The sequence below is a fragment of the Aphelocoma coerulescens genome, chromosome 1 (genome assembly GCF_041296385.1).
Source record: "Aphelocoma coerulescens isolate FSJ_1873_10779 chromosome 1, UR_Acoe_1.0, whole genome shotgun sequence".
NCBI lineage: Eukaryota > Metazoa > Chordata > Aves > Passeriformes > Corvidae > Aphelocoma > Aphelocoma coerulescens.
Window position 1 is genome coordinate 102,906,114 of NC_091013.1, and position 26,544 is coordinate 102,932,657.

General features: G+C 37.2%; 1 protein-coding gene across 2 annotated transcripts in view; it reads right to left on the minus strand.

Annotated features, from left to right (window-relative positions):
• The window catches only part of CBLB (Cbl proto-oncogene B), a 132,220-nt gene that overhangs the window by 100,942 nt on the left and 4,734 nt on the right, over positions 1-26,544 (minus strand). For both annotated transcript variants that reach the window (XM_069022118.1, XM_069022128.1), the window contains exon 3: positions 20,177-20,427. In XM_069022118.1, the coding sequence (XP_068878219.1) occupies positions 20,177-20,427 (251 nt within the window). The remainder of the gene's footprint in view (positions 1-20,176; positions 20,428-26,544) is intronic.

Sequence of the window (26,544 nt, forward strand, 5' to 3'; positions counted from 1 at the left end):
TCCATCCCAGCAATTTCCCTACCCGCAGCCTAATTTCCCCTTTTACCCTATACCCAATATAAACCCTTTCCTAAGTCTACCCTATCCCCAGTTTATTCCTAATCCGTTTTTCACCCCATGGCTTCCTTATACAGTTCCATTTCCTTACAATTCCTCTTCAATGCCGATGGGGGGATGAAAAGGGGGAGAGAAAAAATCAAGCCCTATCCTGCCTCAGTTTCCCCACAAAGCATGTTCAGAAAGTTCTGTCTCCCTTCTGTCAGCCGTAAGATGTTCCAGAGAATCTGTTTGAACATTTAAAGACTCAGGAGAGTAGCTTGTTTTGTTTTGAAACTGTTCTTGTTATGTTTATCCAGTTGTTTTCATTCTCATTTTATTAAAATAAAACGGGGGAGATGTTGGGGTCCCTCACCCTGCCATGGGGCCCTGGGGGAGGGGCCCTGGGGGGGAGGCACGGGGTTTCCCTGCCCCTGTCAGCCTCGTTCCCCATTGGTTGGTTTGTGTTCCCCGGGATGAGCAAAAGGTCCCGGGGTCCCGTGACTGCAGCGTTCCTGAGCTGAGCCCCGGCCATGCGGCTGGAGAAATAAACATCTCTGAAACATCTATCAAGAATCTGTCCATAGATATTTCTTTTTCCACGGGACTCCTGGTTTGATATATGCGTACTTTTGAATACTCAGACACAAGAGTGGTGATATCAATGCAGGTTTAATCATCAGTGAGTCATTGATGCCTACTGCTCAACCTGGCACCTCTTCCACATGCTGTTACAGAACATTGCATCTTACCTGTACTACATATAACTAACTCCAGAATGTTCTATTTCCTGTTACTGTGGCAGAAACTAAGTCTACTCTCCTGTTTTCAAGCAGTTAAAAAGAAATGCTTACAAATGGTTAAGTTCACTTATTCCTACTTTGCTCAATAAACAAAATCAGAAAAATCTAACTTTTCATGGAAATTTAGTTATGTAATGTGGTTCTACTATTATTCATTATACCCACTGAGTATTCACCTGATGCCAGGCAATGTCTAAAGAGTTTTTAATCCAGCTTTGTGGCCATGCACATGAAAAGCAAATTTGTCCTAGTAACTCTACATCCTAGTTTCCCCAGGAAAGATTGTCCTGGTCTTATAGCAAATCCCTAGATCAGAAAGGGGTTTAACACAGGCAAATATCCTCTTATGTATCCTCCCCTTTTTAAGAAAAATATAGAAGCAGAAAAATCTTTAGCATGATATAATACAGAAATCAAAGCAAGACTGAAGATCTGGAAATGCTCTTTGTGGCACTGCTCTGAACAACCTAGGAAAATTACTTTCACACCTCTCTGTATCTCAATTTCCACAATTTCTAGTTGAAGAAAAATCTAAGAGCACTTTTGTACTAAGAACTAAATACCATACAAAAGTCAGGAATACGACCAAAATCCCACTTGTACTTATTTCACATATAACACTAACAGGTGAGTCTTTGTGTCAAATATATAAACCACTGGCACGTGAGGGTGGGAACCAAATGCTTCCAAATCTTTATCTACATGTTGAACATTACTAGATATGATTCTGAATCAACTTTCAGAAACATAATACAACAACTATTTTAAAATAATGTTTTAAAAAACCCGTGTCTTGAAACGCATTCATGTTTTGTCAAGTTTTAGACAGACACGAAAACACATATTAACTTTGATATAAACTAATTCCTCACATAAGCTTATTAAAATTATGATGCAAAAATTAAACAAAATGGGTTTCTTTGACAAAAGAGCTTAATATTATAAAATTAGTTTGCTAAGTCAGATACTATAATTTAGAGTAGTTGCATCTCCAAATGTGAGAAAAGTAATATAATAAAAACCATAGAATGCTGCTCTCTGTTATTATATATTTTGTGTCAGCTGGGGTTATTTCCCCATGTACCCCAATTCCAAACAGTTCCATATGAGAAAAGCAAAAGCTCAACTTCTTTCATCCTTAACTTGATCTCTCTGTCACTATTACACATAGAGCATAACTTCACTAACTCAAATACATCGGAATAATACCACCTTTCACAGAAGCAAAACTGTGTTGACAAATTGTGGTGCATGTGCTCTTCAGATACGTTACTGAGGCAGCCTTTGCCCTGAAAATGAGCACATTTTATCCTGCAAACCAGAAGACACACTGACATCCAAAAGCATGCACTAACAACAAACAGATTTTGGAAGGAATGGTGGCAGGAGTAGCAGAATCCACAGTTTTGGATCTCACGATTCAGAAGATTTCTCAACAGCCATTGTCCAGCATTTCCTTTAAAACTTATGGTATGGGACAGAGAAAATGAAACCAAAGCACTCTCATTATATCACTTTACATTAAAACAAACACACCAAAAATTAGAACTTCACTGGCGGGTAAATTAGATTTGAATAGACATTCAGCTGTCTAATAAACCTTACTTCATTCTTCACTGCAAAGAACACTCAAACCCTTCAACCAGCTTTGACTTAAAAGAGGTACATAAACTTAGTTCATTCTTCAATTTAGCCACAAATTCCAGATTAAGTAGGCACCATAAACCAAATGGAATGAAATCAAATTACACACTTGAAGCACTCCTTGGAGAGAGCTATTGACTAAATGTTGATTTTTCAGGAACAAAACACTGAGGTCACATACAGCTAGGGTAAATTAAAACGTGCGTTTTGTGTAGTTTTCTCATGAACTCTTAATAAAGTTGTCTAACTATTCTAAATGACTATGTCTCTGTCTATAAAAAAAGATTCAAAGAGAAGGAAATCTGAGGGGTCATTTGCTTTTGCAGAAATTAAATAACTGATCATGGGCTACTAAATGTATAATGTTCTAACAGAAAACAGAATAATGCTATTCATTTCATGCTTACTGATTTGGCAAAAAGTCACAGGCCACAAAGATATCAGGTTCAAGTGTGGGTCAGTCAGGACTTCACGTATGTTGCCCCTCCTTCACTCTTCCTCTGCAAGCTTTTATCTTCCAACTCTCTCTGGCCATACCTAACACCTTTTAAGACAGTTACAAAAGCAACACAAAGCCCAGTGTAATATATCCCAACTCTGACTGCACAAAATTCAGTCCACTTAATGAGAAGTAGAAGCAAATTGGTCTTCTTTTAACACTCATCTTTGTTGCATTGCTTTGCACCACACTTTGTAAACCAAATTTCAAATTAATTTGCAGCTAAAATCTTATCAATATTTTGTTGTGAACAGAATAGTGAGAGAAGGTGTCTACTATTTAATTTGGAAAGCACAAATTCAGGCTGCATCAAGTACTTATCCTCTAACGATTCATGAGCAGATTTCTTCAAACAAATTATACTAGACAGGGCACATTGAATTGTGAAGCAAAGCAAAACTCTCAGTGTAATCAAGTATCTAAGTTCAAAAAGCTGTAGTATGGTTGTTTAAAAATAAATCTCTCTGAACATAAAAATATAACTACCCTTTGTAACACCATTTTGAAGGGTTAAAAGTACTATACAAATAAAACTGCCACTCAAATATTAACAACATCAAAAAGAATAAAGTAAACTTTTTGTGAAGGTCTGGTGAACATTTGCTGGACTGGCAAAATAGAAATGTTCTCTAATTATTTAAAGATGAAAGAGTATCTATTTAAGTACATGTGATTGTTTGAATAGTCCTTGATGGGACAGCATTATTACTACTTAGTTCCCTCCATTATAAGCTAAAGAGTATATAAAATCTCAGCTGTCAGTGTAAAACTATGTTATAACACCACAGTCATGGACAGCTGTATTTGCTGACTATATTATTTTTCCTCCCCAGGGGACCATACATTCATCTTAAACTCACAGGGGAATCAAGCCTTGTGGAAGAAGGAACCCTGGGGACATTTTAGCAACACTGTAGTGGGGAGGGAAGGCTAATTATGAAAATGAGGCAGAACCATTACAGTGGGAGCTCCAGGGTATGTAGGACTTGCACAGAAATGAAAGTAGTTGCAAAATAACAAATATGACTAATCCAAGGCTATTCAAACATCATTTTTTGTTATCACGATGGGTGTGTATTTTATCATCCATCTAGTTACTCTTGAAAGGAGCAAGCTATTATAAATAAAAATTAATTTTGTAATACTAAAAGCAGAAAGTGTATGGTTCTTTATGAAAGCCTCCAAAAGGATACATAAAACCAGTATGCTATCAAGTGCACTTTATTAAGCAGAATCAAATCTATATGAAATTTAAATTACTCTCAAACTTCCAGAATATTCTCTAACACTCAGACTTGCATATGCACCCATCATTGTTTCAAGTATTATTAGATGGTATCTTAAAAAGTAAAGGCCTAAAGAAATTTTGATTTTGTCTGAGGTTTGTGCAAGTTTCTTCTATCTTTGATGTGGACCATTCAGAGGAAATATGTAAATATGAGCTTAGGTGTCAGCCATAGGAATTTAATCCAACATCAGTGCAGTCTGAAGCTTAAAAAGACAGAAGCACTTACAAACATGAATAAATTAAGTAAACAATCACATTTTGCAGATGGAGAAAACAGGACACAGACCTTCCAATCACAAATTATGGCCATCATCCTGCAAAGCTATTTACTGCAGAACACAGTAGTAGCTGACCATCTATGCATATTTATTTCACTCTAATCCTTACACAAGATTTAATGCCTTAGTGACCTGAAGACTTCATTATAGACATGCAATTCTCTTGGACTAACATTAAAAGGAACTCAAGACTACAGTGATTCATAATCAGAAGGGTAGTTGGATTGTGTACCCAACACACTAACGTGTATGAGCCCTGCTACATCCTGATTACATCCAAGACCAGGTCATCACCTGAATCATTCTTTCCCTTGCAACGTCCACCCACTCCCAAAAAGGGACAAAAGGTTACACTACTGTTTGCTTCAGGGTTTAACCTCTCCAGCTCACAGAGGATAAGCTCTTGCAACATCTGGGTTCATTGTGTTTTGCATTCAAAGTTTCAGGTTCCAGAAGGTATTTCAAAGTTTGGGGAGGGGTTATGGTTAGTTGGTGGGAGTGCACTGGCATGGGTTTGGAACAGAAACAGAAAATCTCAGGTTTTTATCAATTCAATATTCTTTCATCAATATTTACTGGTGTTTCCTAAGGGAGGCACAAAAACTAAAGTCAGTCATTTGCATACTTGCTGTCACTATGCACATTACCTGATACATTGCACATATAGTTCCTCTCAAGAGGTTCAAGTAAGCCACAAACAGGATTCATTACATATAAAATGATAATTAGAATAATCTACCACTGCAGAAACATGGGACCACAGGATGTCCTAACGTGACCAGTAGAGCTGCACAAGGTAAGTGTTTTTACAGCAATGTCCCACCCACCCACCGTTCCCTATCAGGGATACACAGAGGAGCTCTTTCCAGGGGTGTCACCTCTCAACTTGGATTTCAAAATGTGGAAGAACATTGATTTGCTTATCTTCAAACTGCAGGCTTGTCTAGTTGGCCTGCTGTTGCTCAAATGAAACCATTTGCCATTTATATGGAGGCTTGTAGATGGCATTCAGCTAAAGAGGGCTGAAAACACATTCATTTAAAATAAAACAACTGTCCAGCAAATACAATCACACATGAGTAAATCCCAAGCTACAACACAACAACATTTTGTTTATGGCATGTAGCTTTTGAAACTATAGTAGCAAGTTATTGTTCCTGTACACAAACTGAAATGTTTGAAGTCTGCCTGTTTCAACGTCCAATCTGAACTCTGCTCCTACACAGCCACCCACACACTATGGAATCAGCATAGTCCCATGGTTTGCCCCGCTACGTGTATGAAACAAGATGGTTTCTCAATTAGACAAAGGCTTCTACCAAGAAAACACTTGGGGAACACAGTTTAAATACAAAAAGATATGCCACAGACTTACCCCATTTCTCAGTTTCTAAAAAAACACTGATTTGACTAATAAAGGAGACATCAATTAATTCTAGACTATTACAATGATAGAACCTCAATCAGCTGAAAGAAATTCAGTGAAACTGCAGGTTCCCCATACTCAGACATGATTACTAGAAAAACATAGTTGCTTTTTAGCCTAGACAACAGTCACAAGCCCAAGCTCGAGGCCATCTTCTTTTCCAAAAATCCCTTACAATTCTTCAAAAATAGTGCTGTCCACTATAGCTTCCATACACCTAATTATAAGATACTGCTTTAGAGTTGCGAGTCTATCATGACACTATGCCTCTAGATGTATTCCATTCAATGTGCATACATTAATTTAATTCAGCTTATATTCACCTGGCAAAAAGTCACACTTGAAAACTACAATGGCTGAGACTGTGTGTTAAGTTCCAACACAGACAACTTTCACAGGCAGGCTAAAACAAGGGTCTTTAAATAGGGAACTATTCTGGAAATGCTGACACATCTTTAACACTGTGAGTGGGCGCCAATATAATACACGCATTGTGTACACATATGTTGCTGTCTTCCTGGGAAGCTTAACTGAAAGCCCACATGGTTGATGTGGGACAGCAGGAATGCCTCTTTGAAAGCACTCACACTGCTTATTCATAGTATCTCAAACGAAACCTAAGGCATATGGTAAAATTATGCCATTTCACAAAACAGCACTTATGACAGGGCACAATCCCTTTGAATCAAAACTACCCTTGACACTTCAACAAAGAAAAAAACACCTTGATGACAGAATTTACACACAATATCAAGCACTTAAATAAAAATAAATCGTAACAGCTAGAATTGCAGAGGTCATCAACAGTTTAATAAAGTGGGTTATATCCATTACCAAAAGACCTACTTTAGTTGTTTTTTTTCCACTAAAGTACACACCCACTCTAGAGGGTCAGACTCCCAAAAGAATAATGCAACAATAAATGGACCATCTGCTGTTACACAAAGCAAACTGAAAACCCAGGAATAGAATATATGGGAGCTGTACTAAAATCAGCACTACCTTTCCATTTGCTTTCACCCCAGATTCTTAGCAAAGCTTTTAAAAACAAAAGCAAACAAGACAGGCCACCACACAGGAAAGTTATAAGAGTGAGACATAAGCATACATCAAGATAGAAAAAGAACATGAAATATCCTTTGAGACATTTTTCTTCCTTCTCTTGGCAACTCTAACCAATACACCAATTTTCCAATGACACTCTCTCTTCTGTTAATACAGCAAATAGCTGGCATTCATGGAACTGGTGTTCCACAAGAGTACAGAAGGGTATGACAGGTATCTTAAATTGCATATCCATGAACATACACACCTTAAACATCTTCACAGCTGTCAGTTGATTTTACTCTAAGGCTTATTTGTCATTGCCCCCTCCCAGGTTATTTACGCACATCAAGCACAAGCCAACCAGAACTCCTTAATAGGCTTAAAACAAGTGTGAACAAATAACTGCCCAAGGAAAAGACTGACTTGGAAAGACTCTGCACAGCACAATATTACCTGAAAACAAAGTGCAGATGAACAAAGGAACAGTACATGTATGTGTCTCTTTTTCCCAACAAGTGCCTCGAACCAGTGTTAACAGATAGGACCCTTCTGTTCCACTATGTTCGAAGAATTTAGCCACTAGACACTTTTATCATGTTAAAACAGATACTAAGAGACGGGTCTTGCTCTTTTTTGTTGCTTTGTTTACTCTGAGTAAACATAAGCTAGTTTATTTTGCCAATATTTCCCTAGCTATTACCCTTTCCAGTAGGCTGGGTGCACTGGGCTTATAGGTTTTGAGAAGGTATGTCAAAAGTCCTTTCAGTTATCCACTTCAATAACGAATTGCATTCTCAGAAATCATTTAATGAAGGACTGATTAAAATTTAAAAAAAAAAAATCAAAAAAAAAGTCTGCCCTCCAAGTCCTTTTAAAGATATATTGTAGGATTCTAAAACACTTTTAGGTTGCCCATGACAGTTTAGCATTAATAACACTAAATTCATGCAGCATAAACAAATGAAAACTCTGAAAAAACCTTTTGTGCTTTCAGAAATGTATTTTGTATTCATATTCCTCTTTAGCCACTAAAAAACTGCTATGTGGTGTTGAAAAACGTCTCTTCCTGGCATTGGGATTCATTAAAGATTATTTCAAAGTGACTGCTGGGATCCATGATCCCCGCAGAACAGCCTCCCTCCCCCATTCTTTTCCTCCTCCCAATGGAAGTGGAAAAATGGGAGAAAATAAGCAAATCTTTCTCAGTGCCACTTAAGACAACTCCGTAAGGCAAGATTCCTTTCAGACAATCATTACAAGCCTGTCAGTCATACAGGGGTGTAGTTAATGAACCCACATAAGCACAGGCTGGAGGACAGCTGGGTACTGCCTGGGTCACCCCTGATCCATCCTGCTGAACACCCCCCAGACGAGCACTCTCTTCTTACATTACTGTGCTCTGTAAGTGATTAGAGCCCCATTCCTCATAGGGCATTAATTATAGGGATTAACAGTAAAAGGAAACACATGAACAGGATGCTACATACTTTTTTTTTTTTTTTTGCTTTGAATCTTTGTGTATTTGCTACAGCTATGAATTAAGGAGTAAAAAGGATATGAAGAGGTCTGTAAAAAATAGTACAATACAGTCTTCCAGTCTTCTATATTAAAGAAGCCCATTAAAAAAAAAATACTGGAGGAGACTGCTGATATATGACCTTTTAAGCAAGACAAAAAAAATTGGCAATACATGCCACATTTTCTGTATTTTCCCAATTTCAGCACCGAATATATATCATTAAGCTGTAAAACCACTGGAGCATTAGCCACTGGGAATGAGCTGTCAGTGAGATGCAGTTATGAAGTGAATTAAAAATTCTTATGAAGTTAGAACAAACACAAGCCTTTATCAGCACTCCTATCACCTGCCATTACTCTGCTACTACAGCAAAAAAGCATGTAACTGTAAATATTACTCTTAATTCTAGAAAAACCTAGAAGTGCTGTACAGTGAATTAAATGGCGTAATACTTAAATGTAAGTGATCTACTATGACTCAGGCAACCAGCAAAAAACCTAACTAAAGTATAGGTGTTCAAACTGAACAAAAAATACAGACAGCCTATTCATTATGACCAACTCAGCGTTATTGAGATGACCTAGTAACTGAATATATGCTTTTCCTATTATAGTGTTTCAGAGCTGAAAGCTAGAATATTTCACTACAAAAAGATTCATTTTTTTCTAGTATTTTTAAACCAAATACTTAGAAATGAAGAGACAAAAACAAGCTAAGTTAACATAACATAGACATCTCCTGTATTGCTGGCACATTAGGCAAGCAGATGTTCTAAACAGAGACTGCCATCATTTTTAATGACACACAACAGTTGGAACACAGGTTCTCCACTTCAGGATTTTCACAACAGGCTGTATATCTGAACAAACAGAAATATTTTCAGGCTCTATTTGTTGCATTATATCTTCCTTTAGCATGCATGACATTTATAGAGTATTAAATACAACTTACACAGCTCTACCCTAAATGTACTGATGGAAGGCTTACATATCACATTTGCTGAAACTTTTAACTTTGACTTCAAAGACATTATTTTTCTTCTGTCAAAACTAAGCATTCTCTAAAAACAAGAATAGTGCTCAGGAATTTTGATACTAAACCTAAAAGTAATCTGGTAACACAGTAATTTAATTTTTTACAAGTTACACAATGACTAATTCTCTGTAACCCAATACAGTGCTCAAAATGTTGGCATGAAAACATCTGAAGGTGTTTCTCTTCGTCTTTTCACTCTCCCACTAGAGAGCAGTTAGAATTCAAGGCCTGCTCTAGGATATACACCTGTAAGGTCTCACCAATTAATGACTGCTTTTAAAAAAAATTTAGACATTGCTTCAACAAATGTTCTTGGATACAAGACGTTTTATTACTGACCCTGCATTTCATACTTCCCATGACAGACATTCATGACTCAGAATCAACTCTGAGATGAGTTCACAAAATAGTCTGTTGGCTAAGGACCATTTTCCATTGGAACAATTAGAAAACAGATGCTAATACATTTGTCTGTTTCACATTAATGCCCGTTAACTTGTAACGGGAGGCAATTTTTTTCTCACACAGTCATTTCTTAAACAATACTGTATTGCCCAAAATGTCCTATTTTAAGAGTGATAACTAACAAGCTAATTTATCACCTCTTATAAAGTAACAGGATTTCTGATATAGAGCCAATGAAGGTGTTTGGGTTTTTTTCAGGACAAATAAAGAGGTTAGTAAAAGCCTTCAAAACATTACTGAGGGGTAGCACATGCACAGAGTAAAGAAACAATTAAGCTGATTAAAATGTTTCTTTATTCTTACTGTAATCAAGACTAGAATTTGTCACAGAATAATCCTCTGCACAAGCTAGGGAACAATCACAGATTTTCTAAGTATGTAAGTTTCACTACGTATCTAGGCTTCACTTCTTTGAATGTGCGCCCTGGTTCCAGCCAGGGCAGGGTTAATTTTTTGCAGTAGCTAGGACGGGGGCATGGCCAGGACCCCAATGTTGTTCCATACCATCTCAGGTCATTGCCTTTTGGTCAGAATGGTGGGAATGCTGCTCCTGAGCCAGAGGGAACATGGCTGCGGTGAGGTCGAGCTCCGCACTCTTCCTTTTGTACACTTTTGTTATTAATATTGTTACTGCTACCGTTCATTTTCTTACCACATTGCTGCTTCCAGTACATTGTTCCTATCTTTGCTTTTTGTGCCTCCAATTCTCCTCCCCAACCTAATGCAGCACGGAGGGAGAGGGGAAGAGGAGGCGAGGGAGTGGCAGTGTGTGGTTTTCAGGTTTGTGGGAACACTAAATTGGGGAGTATCTTTCCTAAACCAAGAACGAAAGTTAGTCAACAGATACCAGAATAAAAAGGTGGAACACTGGGCCCCAAACATAATTAATCAGCATTTGCAAGACACCCTTATTTTACTCACTTATAAACAAGCCCATGGATCTTTTTCTTTCTGCCATCAGTACCCCATGTCTAATCCAATCCTGCAATATGTCAAGTACTTCTGCAAGAGTCTTGGTATTCTCCACTCTTGGTTATATCAACATAAACAGACACAGTGCAATACTTTGGATTGGAGCTCAAGAGACGAAAGTAGATGCTAATCAGGAGCTGATAAGACTTCCATAGCTTATTACTCAGTATTCCTCCCTACCAGGAGACATTTGCATTGTGCAAGGTAGATGCAAAACTGGGGCTAATATTTAAAATGAGATATGGTTGTGGATTTTATTTCTACAGACACATCTGTTCAGTATCACAGACAAAATAAAGTAAGGCTCAAACTATTACTAGTGATAACTTTGAGTAAGAAACGTGGAATAAATAAGGTGATCTTCACACATTTTTGCTACAGAAGATAGGAATCACCTTCTTTTTTATTGTTGCTTCAAATTTCAAAGCCATATAATTTCACTGTTTTATCTTATTAAAAAATGTGTTTTGTGAACTCTCCCACAATGGTATCAAGTAGAAGAAAAAAATTGAATTTAATAATTTTTCCCCAAAATTCTTCTCCCTCTGTAGAGTCACAGCTTGCCAAAAATTAGCTAGTAACAGTGAAAGACTAGTTCAACAGGTGGGCTGTCCAGGTCCCCAGTTGAGTCCTGATATATACAGGGCATCAGATACGAGGCTAAAATTACATCTCCACTGCTTGACCATTCAAGAATTATAAATGAAAGTCCTCTTACAGAGAGATCACAACAAGCTTACCCATACAGAAATTAAATTTAGCTCAATCCATACGCTACCATGTACTACAGTCTTTCATCATGTACCCCAGAAATGTTTCCTAGGCATCTGCTACTTCTATGTTTCCCCTTTAGTTTATTGTCTTATATCATAGTAGGAAGAAATACAGTTAAATCTATCTCTACATCAGACACACCAGAAGAAGCAATAATTATTATGACCAAATAGTACTGAAATGAACAAGCAATTACTTCTTCACCAATTTTCTGATCTGCCAAGGTATCTGCAAGAACAAAGTCAATATACTATTCAGTATGTATTTCACTTCACATAACATTAAAAATTAGGTAATGAAACAGATTATGGGGAAAATCTTCCATTATGAGAAAGAACAGCTCTTTAATTCTGACATGAAATCTGAGCAAATGATGGAGAAAGTACTCAATGTTTTATCATATGCTAGAGACAAATATAAAAACATTTCAATACGGAATACTTTGGTTGCACTCAAACCAGAAAGATTAAATATGTTTTCAGTCATCTACATTGCGAACAAGACACTGATGAGAGTCACCTGGTTGCTTGCTCAGGAAGTTTTATCCCTCATATAATTTACTTACTGACTTCTTTTTCCATTTATACTATGTGTTAAGATGTGCTTCTTTTAAGAGTTTACTCTTGGTCCTTTCCATGTATTACTCACCTTGTTTATTTGGGTTTTTTTAATAGTTGTATTCATTGCACAGTCTTTCACGTAAATACCACATTTTCTTTCAAATCAAGCAAATTATATTCCTAAACTAGCTCTCAAAAGAACATGATTTTAAATAATTTGGAATTGCTCAATATAAAAGAATGAAACGTGCCAATATATTCATCTTGCAAGCAGCAAAACTGTTCTGTGCAGACAACAGCAAACCTACATTTTTAACCACAAACCCTTGCTCCTCCAATATAAATTAACAATATTAAAGCTTTGCCTCAGTCTAGAGCATGCACAGTATTACTGCAGAGTCTTGAAGAGAAAGCGTGCAAACGTGCAGCCACTGATAAAAAGACTTGCTAAATAATTACATTAACTCTGTTATTTTTAGTAGGATTCAAGTAAATTAACTTTGTTAATACCGAAGCAAAGGACAGAATAGGAAGAAAAAAAAATTTAGGTCAAATGATCACAACATATTTTTAAAATTCCATGACATTATCAAAGTACTCCCTAGCATCCTGAATTTTAATAAATGGAATAGAGTAGTTCCATCCATCAGCTTTTCCATCAATATCCCACTCTGTCATTTTTGTTTTGAACTAAAACTTCAGCTGTGTTAATCAAAACATATACTGCCACTTTTTCAGACCAAAGTTATTTCTTACTCTTTACAGGTTAGTGAAACTGTCTTTACTATTGGTTTGATACACAGCAAGCATGTCTTCTAGGCTGTTTTTTTGATCAAGCATTCCTTGGAAAAAAGGATTACCACCACAGCACATTTGTTTTTATAAACTGGCTTTACTTTACTTTCAAAGAGCTTCTATTGACTAAACAGCAAGTGTAGCACTTGAAAGTGATTACTCCCAAGTGTTTTTTTCATTCCTTTATAGAATAAAAGCAGACTTTTATTCTTTCATGTTTCTAATTTTTAATGGAAAACAATGCCACAGAAGATTAGGAAAAGGAAACCATTTATTTTTACAGCCTGAAAATAAAATTAGATGTGCTTATAAGTTTAGGCATACATTTCATAAAAACAGATCTTTTATTCTATAAACTTTCTCTGTGTTCCTGTTTGCATGGCAAGCAGCTTCCATCATGCAGGCTAGTGTTGAAGGCATCCTAAAACAAACACCTTATCACTGAACATAGAATGCTTCTGACACAGAGAAGCAGAGACCAAATTTTCTAAAAATCAAATGCGCATAGAAAAGTGAATTATGAAAGATGCATTCAGGTCCACTACAGGAGCCTTCCTTTCTACATGCAAAATTCACGAGTCAGTGCTGCCTGCTCTTCAAAAAGTTCCCAAAGTTGCTAACTTGGGCTTTATCACACCTAAGAACACAACTTTATTTATAGTTGGTGACCATGGCCCACCCCCACAAGCACAGCTGTTCCCTATACAGACCCTGCAGGCAAGTATGGGGAAGGGATGTGAAACACAGAGCTGTTGCAGACCAGAAATGGGTACTGGTATCCTCACTGCAACAGAGTACACCCAGAGATCTCTTATCAAAAGCACCGTATGTCCAGAAAACCACCTATTTCCCCCAGTTCATTGTGCCATCCCGTATTATGCTCTAAAGATGAACTGAAATCATATAGAAATCTGTGTCAGTTTAGACATTAGGTTTTTCATAAAGGAAGCTAAAATATGGGGAGCCTGAAGGACTGACTCCCCTAACTGCGCTTTTTGAGAGCTTTCACACCTGCTCAAACCGCATATAAATAGTATGGCACCTTAAAATTTGGGAACAGCATCATGCACACTTTCACAGGCATAAATAATTATACAAAAGACAACAAGGAAAATATCAGACTGTGTATATATCCCCTTACAAACAGCTGAACTCTACTCAGACATCACTGTCAACACCACATTACTTGTAAGATGATGCTTGAAAGAGACCTTGCACTAACATACAAAATGCTGTTTGATTTTATATGAGCAAAAAGTAAAAGACAATGCACATCTCTCTCCTCTACACAACTAGATATGAATCAAGGATCTAAATCAATTATAAGAATTTACAAGCCATTATTTTTTCATTAGCATCTTTTGTGGTTTTAAAATCCCTGTCTTCCTCTGCAATCTGAATAAATAGTTGCCTCTAAGTAACTCTGGTACTAATACTTCCTTTGTTCTCATTTGACAATACCCACCCCCAAGCAGTGAAGATGATAAAAAAAAATCTACAATTTAAATACTGCCTTACAACAACTGCAGTCACACAGCCTGTTTGCATTTATGTTGAGAACAAGCTGTCATAATACTGCTCTACCATTTGTAACCTCCACGCGTTCTCACCTGCCCTCTGCAACAAGAGTCTCTTTGTCTGAAAAGCCTGTTTGCGTAACATTCCTTTTTTAATTTAAACTATAACCAAAAATAGCAAATGCCTTGTGGTCCACCAGATCTGCACTGAAGCTCAACTACTCATGTGGGTCAGGTACACCAGAGGGTTTATTAAAGCTGTTTGGTTCACATCTGGTTTTACATCACATCTAAAGAACAGGAGGCGAGAAGAGGGTGGAAATTCTCACCATAACAAAAAACTTAAAAAAAATTTCATTGCATTTCCTCCTCCCATGCAGCCCCATCTAATCAGTCATGCACTCATTTTTCCTTAGAAGAAGCCTCTTTATTAGAGGCTATTTATTGTAGCCAAGTTCCATTCCCGATTACCTTATTTATGTTATACATTGAAAGAGAAAAGTGCCCTCCTTTTTCTAGGGACAGCACAGGAGCAATACTCCAGAAGACTTTCAAGGAGAGCAAGGCAGCTTCTTTTGCTAAAAATCTAGTGAAGGAGTCATCTAAAAATAGAGGTAAATAAATACAAGAGGGGAAAAAACAAACACTAGTTTCAGCTTCAGCAAGATTAGAGTAAAATAGACAATATATTATGTCTCTAAAGTGTGTTGAGACAGTTTAAGTTTAGGGGTTTACATATCAAGTTAAGCAACAGACTGATGGTATGTGTATCTTAGCTCAGAATTTACTAGAGACCAAAAACTACATAATATGCCTGGAAAATGGAACAAATCACAGGATACCAAGGAGCCCATACCTTTTATTCAACAATTACCAAGTTATCTCTGTGATGTCAACCCAAAGCCAAAACTGGCTGTATGAAAAAGGTTATTAACATCCTTTTCTGAATCTGTACATTCTATTTGTCAAACAAAAAAAAGTCAGCCAAAACAATCTTAACTTCTCCAAACAAAATCATCCTGAATTAAAACTTTACTCTTCCTGATCCTTCCCACAATCAACAAAACCTCCTCTGCCTGGAGACACAAACAAGTTGTGAGGCTAGCTAAGTTATAAACTTCCTAAATTCCTATAAATAAAACAGCAAGGTTGTGATACAGAGGAAATAATTCAAGGAAGCAGGGTAAGTTACCTCACACTTACTACAGGACAGAAGTACACAAAGGGTTGCTGCATTACAGCTGGCACACCTGACACCCATCCTGATACTATTTTACCCTCTCATCAAGTCTGTACTTTGAGGATAAGGAGGAACGGACAAGAAATTTCTGCAGCAGAAAGAATGTTATGTACTTTAATGTGCCAGTTCAAGGTGCTGATCCAAGAACCATGACTGATCTCAGTTGTCAATACAGACTTAAGGAAGAGAAATGGAATACTCTATAAACCCACTAATCAACATGAACAGTAAAAAAGGAGAACTTGATCTGTTGTTTGAATTGCAGGTACAAGACCTCCTTAGAAGACTTAAGAGAATATAAGAATTCTGTGCCAACATTCAAACAAGCTGTACAATATCGAAACACATCATTTGAATCAAGACACCAAATGGCCAGATGCACAAGTGAATTTAGTAAGACTTTCTAGACAGAAACAGAAGTGGTTTTGTGATCACCTTGAAGGACTTCTTCGACTCTGACATTTCCTGCATGCACACCTTTCTACACTGACCATAAAACCACCACAAGTCTTCTCTTGATATCTTCATCCATACCATCCACTACTTAGGAAATATCCACCTTTCATCTTCCACTTCTGGAATACCCCTTTAAAACAAACAGCCAACTAACTCTGGCTGAACCAAGGAGCATTTTAAGAGATTATTAAAAGTAAGTATACACACTGGTTTTATACTTTTCTGCCTCTCCTCATATAAAGGGCCTATAGCAGAAGGCAAGCAATATTAAGTCAGAGAATAAGTTCCATTTCAAGACATATTCTTCTAAGGATATGATTTACAGGAAATCACAGGAAACCTCCCACTTGTCTCCATTAGTAAGAACTGAAGACTATGTCCAACACCTTGAATGAATCCAAATGTAATATCTCCACTGCCATTTTATTCTTCCTATAGTCTTATTATTATAACTTATGTTCTTGATTTCTACACCTGGCTAACACATTTGTCTCAAAAACTGCCATTCTACAAAGTTTTTATATTTTCTGAATGCATAATTCTGGAATGCAGCGAGAGGAAAGGAAGTTTGGACTTCACAGAAACTATGCTTTCCAGCTTTAGTTTACTTCCCAACAAAGGGCACAAAGAAAAGGAACAAAAAAGAGAAAAGACAACCCCAAAACCTTCTAAGACACAGAAAGCATTTTAAGAGTAGATGAGCCTGAACCAGTAATTCTAATAAGCTTGTGTTAATAACCTTTTAAAAAGTAAAATTTGTGACAAAAAGATCTTAAAATTCCCTCATTCATGGAAAAACTTTGTGCAGCCTATATCCAGTACAGTTTACAAAACTTACTGGACATTATCTCTTACTTCATTCAACAAGAAAACTGAAAGGACCTAATTTTGTAGAAGACACCATACCCAGAAAATAGATGCAGTTAAGGACAAGAAACGAACTTGCAAACCCTATTTTCCCTTCTTGGCAAGACTCATCCAACGGACTACAGAATGACAGCACCAACTACTCTTCAATGGCTATCATATGCATTTGCTATGGAAACAAGATGCTGTGCCAGTCAGATTATGTACAAATGGCTAAAACAAAAGCTTACACTGCATTAGTGCTGCTTCTCTACCTCGTTTCATCCACAGGATCTTTGAAAACTAAAATTCATTCACAGGATCTTTGAAAACTAAAATTTATGATAGATTATTCACAATAGAATAATTTTGGTGTCATCACACAAATAAAATCAGATGTATATTGGCACCGGTTCCTAAATGTACCATCAGTACAGAAGCGAAGATTAGTCAATAATGCTAATAGGCTAAAATTATACCAATCAAATTTATGAAGAATGAAGCATTTCTCTTTTCCATGATGCCCTTTTATCCAGAAACCAATACAGAGTAAGACTGAAAACCACAGAAACTGTTCAGGCGCTAACATCTGCCTTGCCTTTTTTTAAAATTGACTATTTCCCAATATTTCTACTACAAACTGACTTCTTCAATTTGACAGTCATTTTAGAAGCATCTTCAAAAATATCATCTTTAAATGATCACTCCTACAATTACATTAGAATACTAACAAATAAGGTTAATGCAGGCATATGGGGAAGCAAAGAAGCTAAACACATTAACAACTTCTTTTGCTAAGCTACCAAGAATTAGCATGATCAAGTATGCTGAAGCACTGCTTTGCAGTGCTCAAATACTTAGTCATATGGCTCAGCAAACAACTGTACCTTCATTCAACTTAAAACTAGGACAGAGATACAGATTAAGCATCATCAATACATGAAAGAGGATGCACTGAAATCATAAAGATATAGACTTTTACTTGGAATTACATGGGTCATGAGCTAATGAACTAATGCTTACAATTTTTTTGTTTAAGCAGTCTGACAGTCAGCATGCAATTTCTATAGAAAACACAACTAACAATTTGAACACAAGAAAAACATTTCTAGTACACTCCTTTCCTCAAGCTCTGAACTCCATCAGTTAGGCAAAATAAGATAGCTGTCACCTTCTGAAACACTAATTTTAAAAGCCTGAAATAGTTACTGTGATTCAGTGCACTTCCTTAGTATGATTTGTTTTAAAATCCCTCCTCTCCAACCATCTCATAAGAACGGCCCAAACAAACACACAGCAAATATGCTAACTACACCTTCTTCAAAAACTCTGTACTTCACAGAAGATATCCTTCTATCACCACTGTTACCCTAATGCAGGAAATGAAATGGGTAACTGGAAAATGGCAACTCTAGCAACTAGATACAGTTATGAAGATACTGCCTGAATGACTGTACAGAGCTTACAGCAAGTGTTTTGAAAAAGTGACACGGAAACTGCCTTTAATTTCTGCTAACTTTAAGGAAACCTGTAATTAGATTAGGATTTCATACAACACAGGTAAGTCAAAATAAAATCTGCTTATATAATTCAACCACTTCTGTCAGATTTCCCTTACCATAACAAGTTTGAATTTCCTTTGCAACTACTTACACCAAATGGGAGGCTTAAAATAGGCAGCCATAGGCTCAGTGTTGATCAACTCTTTCAGGGGCTCTGGTAAGAATGCATCAACAGTGAAAACACTGCTTTACACACTTGCAAATTCAAACACAAAAAACATTCATTCATCAAAATCTTTACTCATCACTAAAACAGCTTAAACAGTACATTTTGCTACTCTTGAGAGTTTTTGCCAAAGTATATTCATAACGGGACAGTCTTTATGTTCTTTAAGAAAAAACTCCTTAGATGTCAAGCAAACTTCAGACACCCTACCAAGCCCAAAAGACTGCCACAGTAGACTGAATAGCTATAATCATTGCCAAAGATCTGGAAGGAACATATGTATAATTCAAACATAACAGCAGTGACATTTACAAGAATGTAGACATTTCACTGCTTCTACTGACAATTTCACCAGCTGCAGAACTATACTGCAACCATGCCTGCCTCCACGCTCAGGTGCAGACAGAAAGAACTGCAGGAATTCAATCCTCCATTCACTTGACTTCTCATTCCCCACTATCTCCTGTAAAAGGAGGAGACTTCAGAAAGAGCATCATCTCTTTCACTGGAATACATCTAAAGTTATACCACACAAGGCAAAAAGACTAATGGCCACAACAATATTGTATCCCCCTCTTCTCAAAACAAGACTGCAGCTCTTGCACAGAATTTCCTGAAATATTATTTTTTAAAATATTAGGTAATCAAATCAAATATTAAAAACCTCTTCAGTTACCACCAAGAGTGCAGATAAAGTGGACGTTAATTCCTTTTACTAAAAACTGAACCACTGCAAATCAAGAATCCATTAGGCTTCTAAAAAGGTTTCTCAGAATGAAACTAACATTATCATTACTTTACCATAACATCATGTAATACCTGAAAAATGTGAACATTGTTTTGCTTCATTCCATCACTTGTGAAAACCCTAAGTCAATATTCATCATGGTTCCCAAAGTTTAAGAAACCAGGGTAGGGAGGGAGGTCAAGCTCAATCCAAGTTAACAGTCACTCTCTCTACCACAGGAAAAACTACATACTGTAAGCCCTGTGAATAAGTAATTACAATGAAATGAATGTTTTATGAAGGAAATGCACTTGGTTTTAAAGGTCACAAAATGACAGATAAGAGCATACAGTGAAACAAACCCAGCAAATTACTGATTGACCTGCAGGGTCAATGAATCCAAGCAATAAATATTTCTGCTCTTTGAATAATTAAAAATGTCAAAACAATGGCTGCAGACAACAGTGTTAAGAATGCAGACAGACCAGACAGTCTACTTCACATTTAAGTATTTCACTTACCTGTCCTGTGACTGCTCCTCATACATTCTTTCCTTCCCTTCTTTAAAGAGTCTTATGGCCCGTTTTGATTTTTTCATAAGACTGTCAATGTAGATTTTAAAGTACTCATTTTCACTGAGTTGTGCGAGTTTCTGGTTGTCATCATACTTGCTCAGTATAAGTCGCAAATGTTGGTAAGTGTCAGGTAGAATGTCAAGTATATAAGGTGGGCTGTTTTTGAGTTGAAGCTTTGGGTTTTGGCACAATCTTACCTACAAGCAAAAACAAGAGAATGTAAAAGACAAGAATTACATTGAGACAAAAACTCATCTGTTATCTTCAGAGTTATTGGATGTAACATACTTCTCCAACCTCCAGTCCAAAAGAATTAAATCCTACTTCATTTATATTCTGTGAAATTCCAGCATAGTCTCTAATGTCAAAATAGGCAGAATTTGACTTAATCTTGTCACATCTATAAAGAGCAAACAAGCTTACCTACATATTTTGTGGGTTTGCCCTTAAAGTATGTCTTTTCCTGTCTAATATATGCTAAGGAACATATCAAAACACAGCATGCAACAAATGCCAAGAGCAGTACTTTCATATAGATCTGTTTGCTGCAGGTTAACTTACCTACAGTTTAAGTATCTACTAAGAACTGACAAATTACTTTGTCATCTGCTGGCTCTCTTTATCTAACAATATAACCTCTTAGACCCTAGGGAAATTTAATTTTGAATGCTCTGCACATAAGAAAATGGTCTGAACTGTGACAGTGGTTCAAAAGCTATTAGCTCCAACAGAGAAACTTAAAAGTCACTCAAAAACAGATACTGTAAACTAGGAAACAAAATATTATAAATTCATTGTTTTTCAGCTCCTGGCTGGAATAGAAGTTCAGTACTTTGCTTTTGGCTGGATGGGGAGGTGTCCACCAAAGCTTCCTTCTCATTCCCCTACCCATAACAAAAGACTCATAGGTCAAGACAGGGACACGGAGAGATCATTCACCAAATATTGTCACAGGTAAAATAGACTCTACTTGGGGAATTTAATTTATTTAATTACCAATCAAATCAGATTAGGGTAACAAGAAAATAAAACCAAACCTTAAAAACACATTGCACCCACCACTCCCTCCTTCCTGGGCCTAATTTTATTCTCCAGTCTACCTCCTCCCCCCCAGTAGCACAGGGGGATGGTGAACGGGGGCTGTGGTCAGCTCATCACACCTTGTCTCTGCCACTCCGTCCTCCTCAGTGGGAGGACTCCTCATACTCTTCCCTTGCTCCCACAGGAGACAGTCGTCCTTGAACCTCCCCAACATGAGTCTTTCCCACAGACCACAGTTCCTCATGAACTCCTCTAGAACACGTCCCTTCCACAGGGTGCAGTCTTTCAGGAACACACAGCTCCAGCATGGGTCCTCTGCACAGTTACAAGTCCCACCAGGAAACCTGCTCCAGTGTGGGCTCCTCTCTCCATGGAGGCATAGGTCCTGCAAGGAGCCTGTCTTAGCACAGGTTCCTCATAGTGTCACAACCTCCTTCAAGCATCAACCTGCTCCAGCATGGGGTCCTCCATGGCTTACAGTGAATGCTGGCTCTACTGTGGACCTGCAGGGCAACCTCTGCTCCAGCACCTACCTCCCCCTCCACGGAGCTGGGTGGCTGCACAGTTGTTTCTCTCACACATTCTCACTCCCCTCTTCCCTGGCTGCAATTTGCTTCTGCACAGTAGCTTTTCTCCCCTCTTCTTCAAGACATTACCCCAGAGGCACCACTGCTGCCGATGGGATGCCAGCAGCACGCCCATCTTGGAGCTGGCTGGCACTGGATCTATTGGACAAGGGGGAAGCTTCTGGTAGTGCCTCAGAGAAACTACCCTTGTAGCCCCTTCACAACTAAAACTTTGTCACTTAAACCAAATAGAAGAAAACATCTCAATGGAATTGGAAACACTGTGATCCCAAATGGCATAAATATTAATTGAATGTACATTACTCAAAGAATAAGTTCAGACTAATCAAATACCTTTATTTGAATCTAGTCTCCACTGAAAACGTTTCAGGAAGACAAAAGTACTCATTGTTTCCTACACATCCTTAACATAATAAGATCAGAATTGTCTCCTGGCTATCTAAATTTTCTGATAGTTTGTTCTGTAATGTTCTGTTCTAGAAAGAAGAGAGACTAAAACTAACAGGTAGTTTTTGACTGCTGGTGCACTGAGCTATTGAGGCTCAGCTAAAACATTGCATAGGGACACATTCTAGATATGTGTGCATAGTCTAGATATGTGTGCAGATGCAAATACTTATAAAAAAATTAAGACCATGTGGTATCAAAAGTTTTATAGGCATCATTTGGAGATTGCCACATTATATATTAGTGACTTTGACATTCTTTTGAGGTAGCTAATGAGGTTATAAAAACATCTCAATACTGCTGAAAGTAGATTCCTATTCATCTATCAACTTGAAAAAAGTGCACTGGAGCATTTCTGGGTGAGAGGGGAACAAGCCTATATCCTATAACGCTCACCTCTCTAAACTCAAAGCTCTATCACTATTGCTGACCTCTCCTGCAATTTCTACATCTACACCATTAAGAAATTCACAGTCTTAAGACTACTGCCACTAACAGACCTTCATGTACCCCAAACAGCAAAGCAAATACGAAATAGTTTCTTACCCTCTGACACGTACACAGCACAAGAAGACAAGCAGGCCATTAGACTGAGGTAACGGGGGGTCATAGTTGGAAAAGTGGAGATAGAGTGGACAAACGTCAAACACTACGAAGCTTTTAAGAAGTCTAGCACCATTCAAAACAGTATTTAAAACATGACACAATACATCTCCTCATTTCACTGATTGCTATTTTAGTAATTTCTATTATTCTTTCAACTTTTAGACCAAGTGATACATCAGGAAGCCTTCTGATGTGTTGTAGTACAGTCCTTATCCCAGAGAAATTTACACCTCAGTAGGGAAAAAAAAAAGGAAGCAGGCAAGTATGAATACATGAGCTGTTCAACATGCTGAAGAGTGGTTCAGACACTGAACACTAGCAGTTTGGTATTTCTAGATATAAACAGCGAAGTTTCACAGCAAGCTCTCAATTTAATGGCTTATACAGGAACTCCTTTAAGTTCAGAACAAGCTGGAAGGAAAGAAAAAAAAAAGTACAGCATAAAGGTATTTGATCATCTCTTGACCGGTAATGAATTCTGGAAACTGCAATCCAGAACTGCAAGAGACCTTGAAACTGAAAATAATTTGTTTATATTTTATGTGATAAAGATAAGGTCATCAGAACAAAAAAAAAAGGGACAACAGGGCCCCAGTTGTGGGTTAGGAGATGTCTAAAGCAGAATTCTCAAAGAATAAAGGTTGGACATGACAGCGTACTTTCAAGCTCAGAAAAGCACTGAAGTTAAGCTGACAGATAGAATTCTCTAAGGAGATTTCAGAAACATGGGCAAAGAATCTTACATGTGTAGACAGACCTGAAAATCATCCATGCAGAGACATACATGAATTTCTTTTAGTAGAAGAGTTAGAAGAACTGGAATCCCAAATACAGAAGTGAAAATCTTTATGAAAAATAGATTTTTTCCCTCTGAACTTTGAGTTCACTGTGACTTCTGATTTAGTGAAAACTTGAAACCAGATTGACACTCTTCACAAGATGAACTACAGGTGACACAAATCTGTCACTGATAAGGCCTTACAACTTTCTGATGTAACAAGTACAAGGAAAAAAAAAATCTGAAGATCAAAATGTTTATTCAGAGAAAAAAAGTCAGCAATGAGAGCAGACCACAAGCAGAGGTGGCTGCAATAATTTTGAATTACTTACTTATCCTAACTTAAATCTCATGAACAAAGAATTAATTATCTTTCTGAAGTTTATCTTTTTGATCAGATGTGCCAACAAGCAAAATATAAGTGATTTCACATGTATTAGAAATACCATTAAAATATCATTTATACTAGAACTACCGTTCTTGTTATTAGAACAAGAAAAAGCAATTTGCTTATGCTGGTTGCTGTATTTTCAACAGTCAGTCCATTCAACTATACAAAAAGAATATCCAGTTATAGAGAAGAACTAGTTTCTCTTTCAGATGTTCTAGAAAGTCTTCCTCAGTCTCATGTCATTACATACAAGATGGTTTACAAGGCTTCACTTTCTGCTGAATTTGAAGAGATAAATACAGCACATTACCAGGACCTTCCATTTTAGAACAAGCTTTTAAGAAAGCCAAACAAAATTCATCAACACCTTCATTAGTTTTATGCACTATAATTGAAAAAAAATACTAATATGAAGTTCAAGTCAGTGATCCACTGAAGTAGTACAGGGTTTTCTTCACAGAGTACACAAGGCTTCAAAGGAAGTCTGTAAAGAGATGGTTGGTAAACCATATGGTTTCCAGTCAGGATGTCCTGACACATACCACAGCAGTTCACAATTAAAAGTAAGCAATAAGAAATGACACCTGCTGACGCAAAAGGTTTGCCAAGACCTTTCTTCAAAAGAAAACAGAACTCAAAACAAACAAACAAAAAAAAAACCCCAACACCCCTAAAGTAAAGACCGCTATATTGCACTTTACACCAACACATTCGGAGAGGACATGAATCATATCACTCTGTGATTTTTGTATTGTTATGACTGGAAGTAAGCATGTATATATTTAGCAAGCACTCAGTGTAAAAAATGAAAAGAAGTAAGCAAGTTAGTAAAAAATATCTCTTATGGAGGCAAACTGAGGCAAAATTAAGCTTTTTTCACGAGCTCACGCTCAGGGAAAATCCAAGTACTTAATCAAGAATCACAGAAACAATAGGAGTGCAACTCTGTGAAAACTGAAGCGATACCCTAACCTACCAGAAACTGATTTTGAAACAGTTAACTCTGGAACTTCACAGACAAGTTAACTCTAGTTCCTTTGCAGAAAAAACATTAACCCCCCCTCTTCCCTCCTCTCCTCCCCCACCCCTAACTAAAATAAATGCCACTACTCATAGCACTTTTGAAGATATTTGACTTAAATTATAAGGCACTATTTCATAGCCTCATCAGAGATTAGAGTAATGGAGACCTATTGTACATAGACAAATTAGTTTTTAGCAAGAAATTATCTTCTATACACTTTTTAAAGCAAGGTTGAAAGCCCTTGACTCATTTGACAAAAGGACCCTTGTTCAAGCAAAGTATAGCAGCTTTAACACAATCTGTTTAAACACCTAATGCTAGTCAAAGACAATACAAGGAAAGTAACTCAGCTAAAACAGAGTATCTAATGAGTAGGACATCCGCTAAACACTGTTTTCAGCTGCAGTGAATGGACTAGAACAATTGAAGCATCAGTGCTCACACACTTCCAAAACCACACTTCCAAGTCACCCAACTGAACGAACATCTCCTGCCATGCTGTACAAAACAGTCAAAGAATTAGGAAACACTTTGACACACCACAAACAGCATAAAGGTAGCTCTGCAGTTAAGATACCATGACACTTCTCCAGCAATCCACAACATCCAATGCAACCAACAATGAATTCTGAAAAACTTAATCAGGAGGGGCTAATAAGGAAAATGGTCCAAGTTTGAACATTATGCTTCTTCGACACAGATTTCTTCCTGCCTGAAGTTACCTTAACTGCAACGCATTTGATTTTGCGCATAAATAAAGCTCTCATGAGAATATAAGTAAAGGTGACCCAACACCAATCTTTTTGCCTGAGAATACAGTAAGTGCTTGTTCAACAGCTAACATACTGCAACTGAGCCATATATTTCCATAGGGGAAGAATAAACAATAAGAATGCTGATGCCACAGACACACAAGGACAGTTGACTTTGGAGGGTGATTTTACTTTCTTCCAACTAGAAAGAGAGAAGCTTCTGCTTCTCTGTTTAATTTTGTATTCTTTTTCTATAAGCAGCATGTGCAGGACATAAGATTTCCTACCAATTTTGACTGTAGAATCAATTACATGAAGCTTTGCACACACAGTTTCAGCTACCATGCTCTTTATACTCAGATGCTGACAGATGTTAATTTAGAGAAAACCACAATATTAAGCTGCAGAGGTAACACAGCTTTTACTCACTAAGTCAATAGTGTAAGCTTTGGAGATGCACTCTAGTTTGCTCTTAAATAATTACTAAACAGCAAATCAATGCCATCCTCATTTATACAGTCAGAGTCAAGCAACTGGTGGGCCATGACATCGCACCCAAATAGTTTAGGCAATATTGTTAATCTTCATAGTAGAAAATTTATTTTCTAATTAATATTTCTAAATAATTATTTCCAGGCCCAATGCATAGGAGGAATGAGAATTGATTGAAAGTTGATGAAATATACCT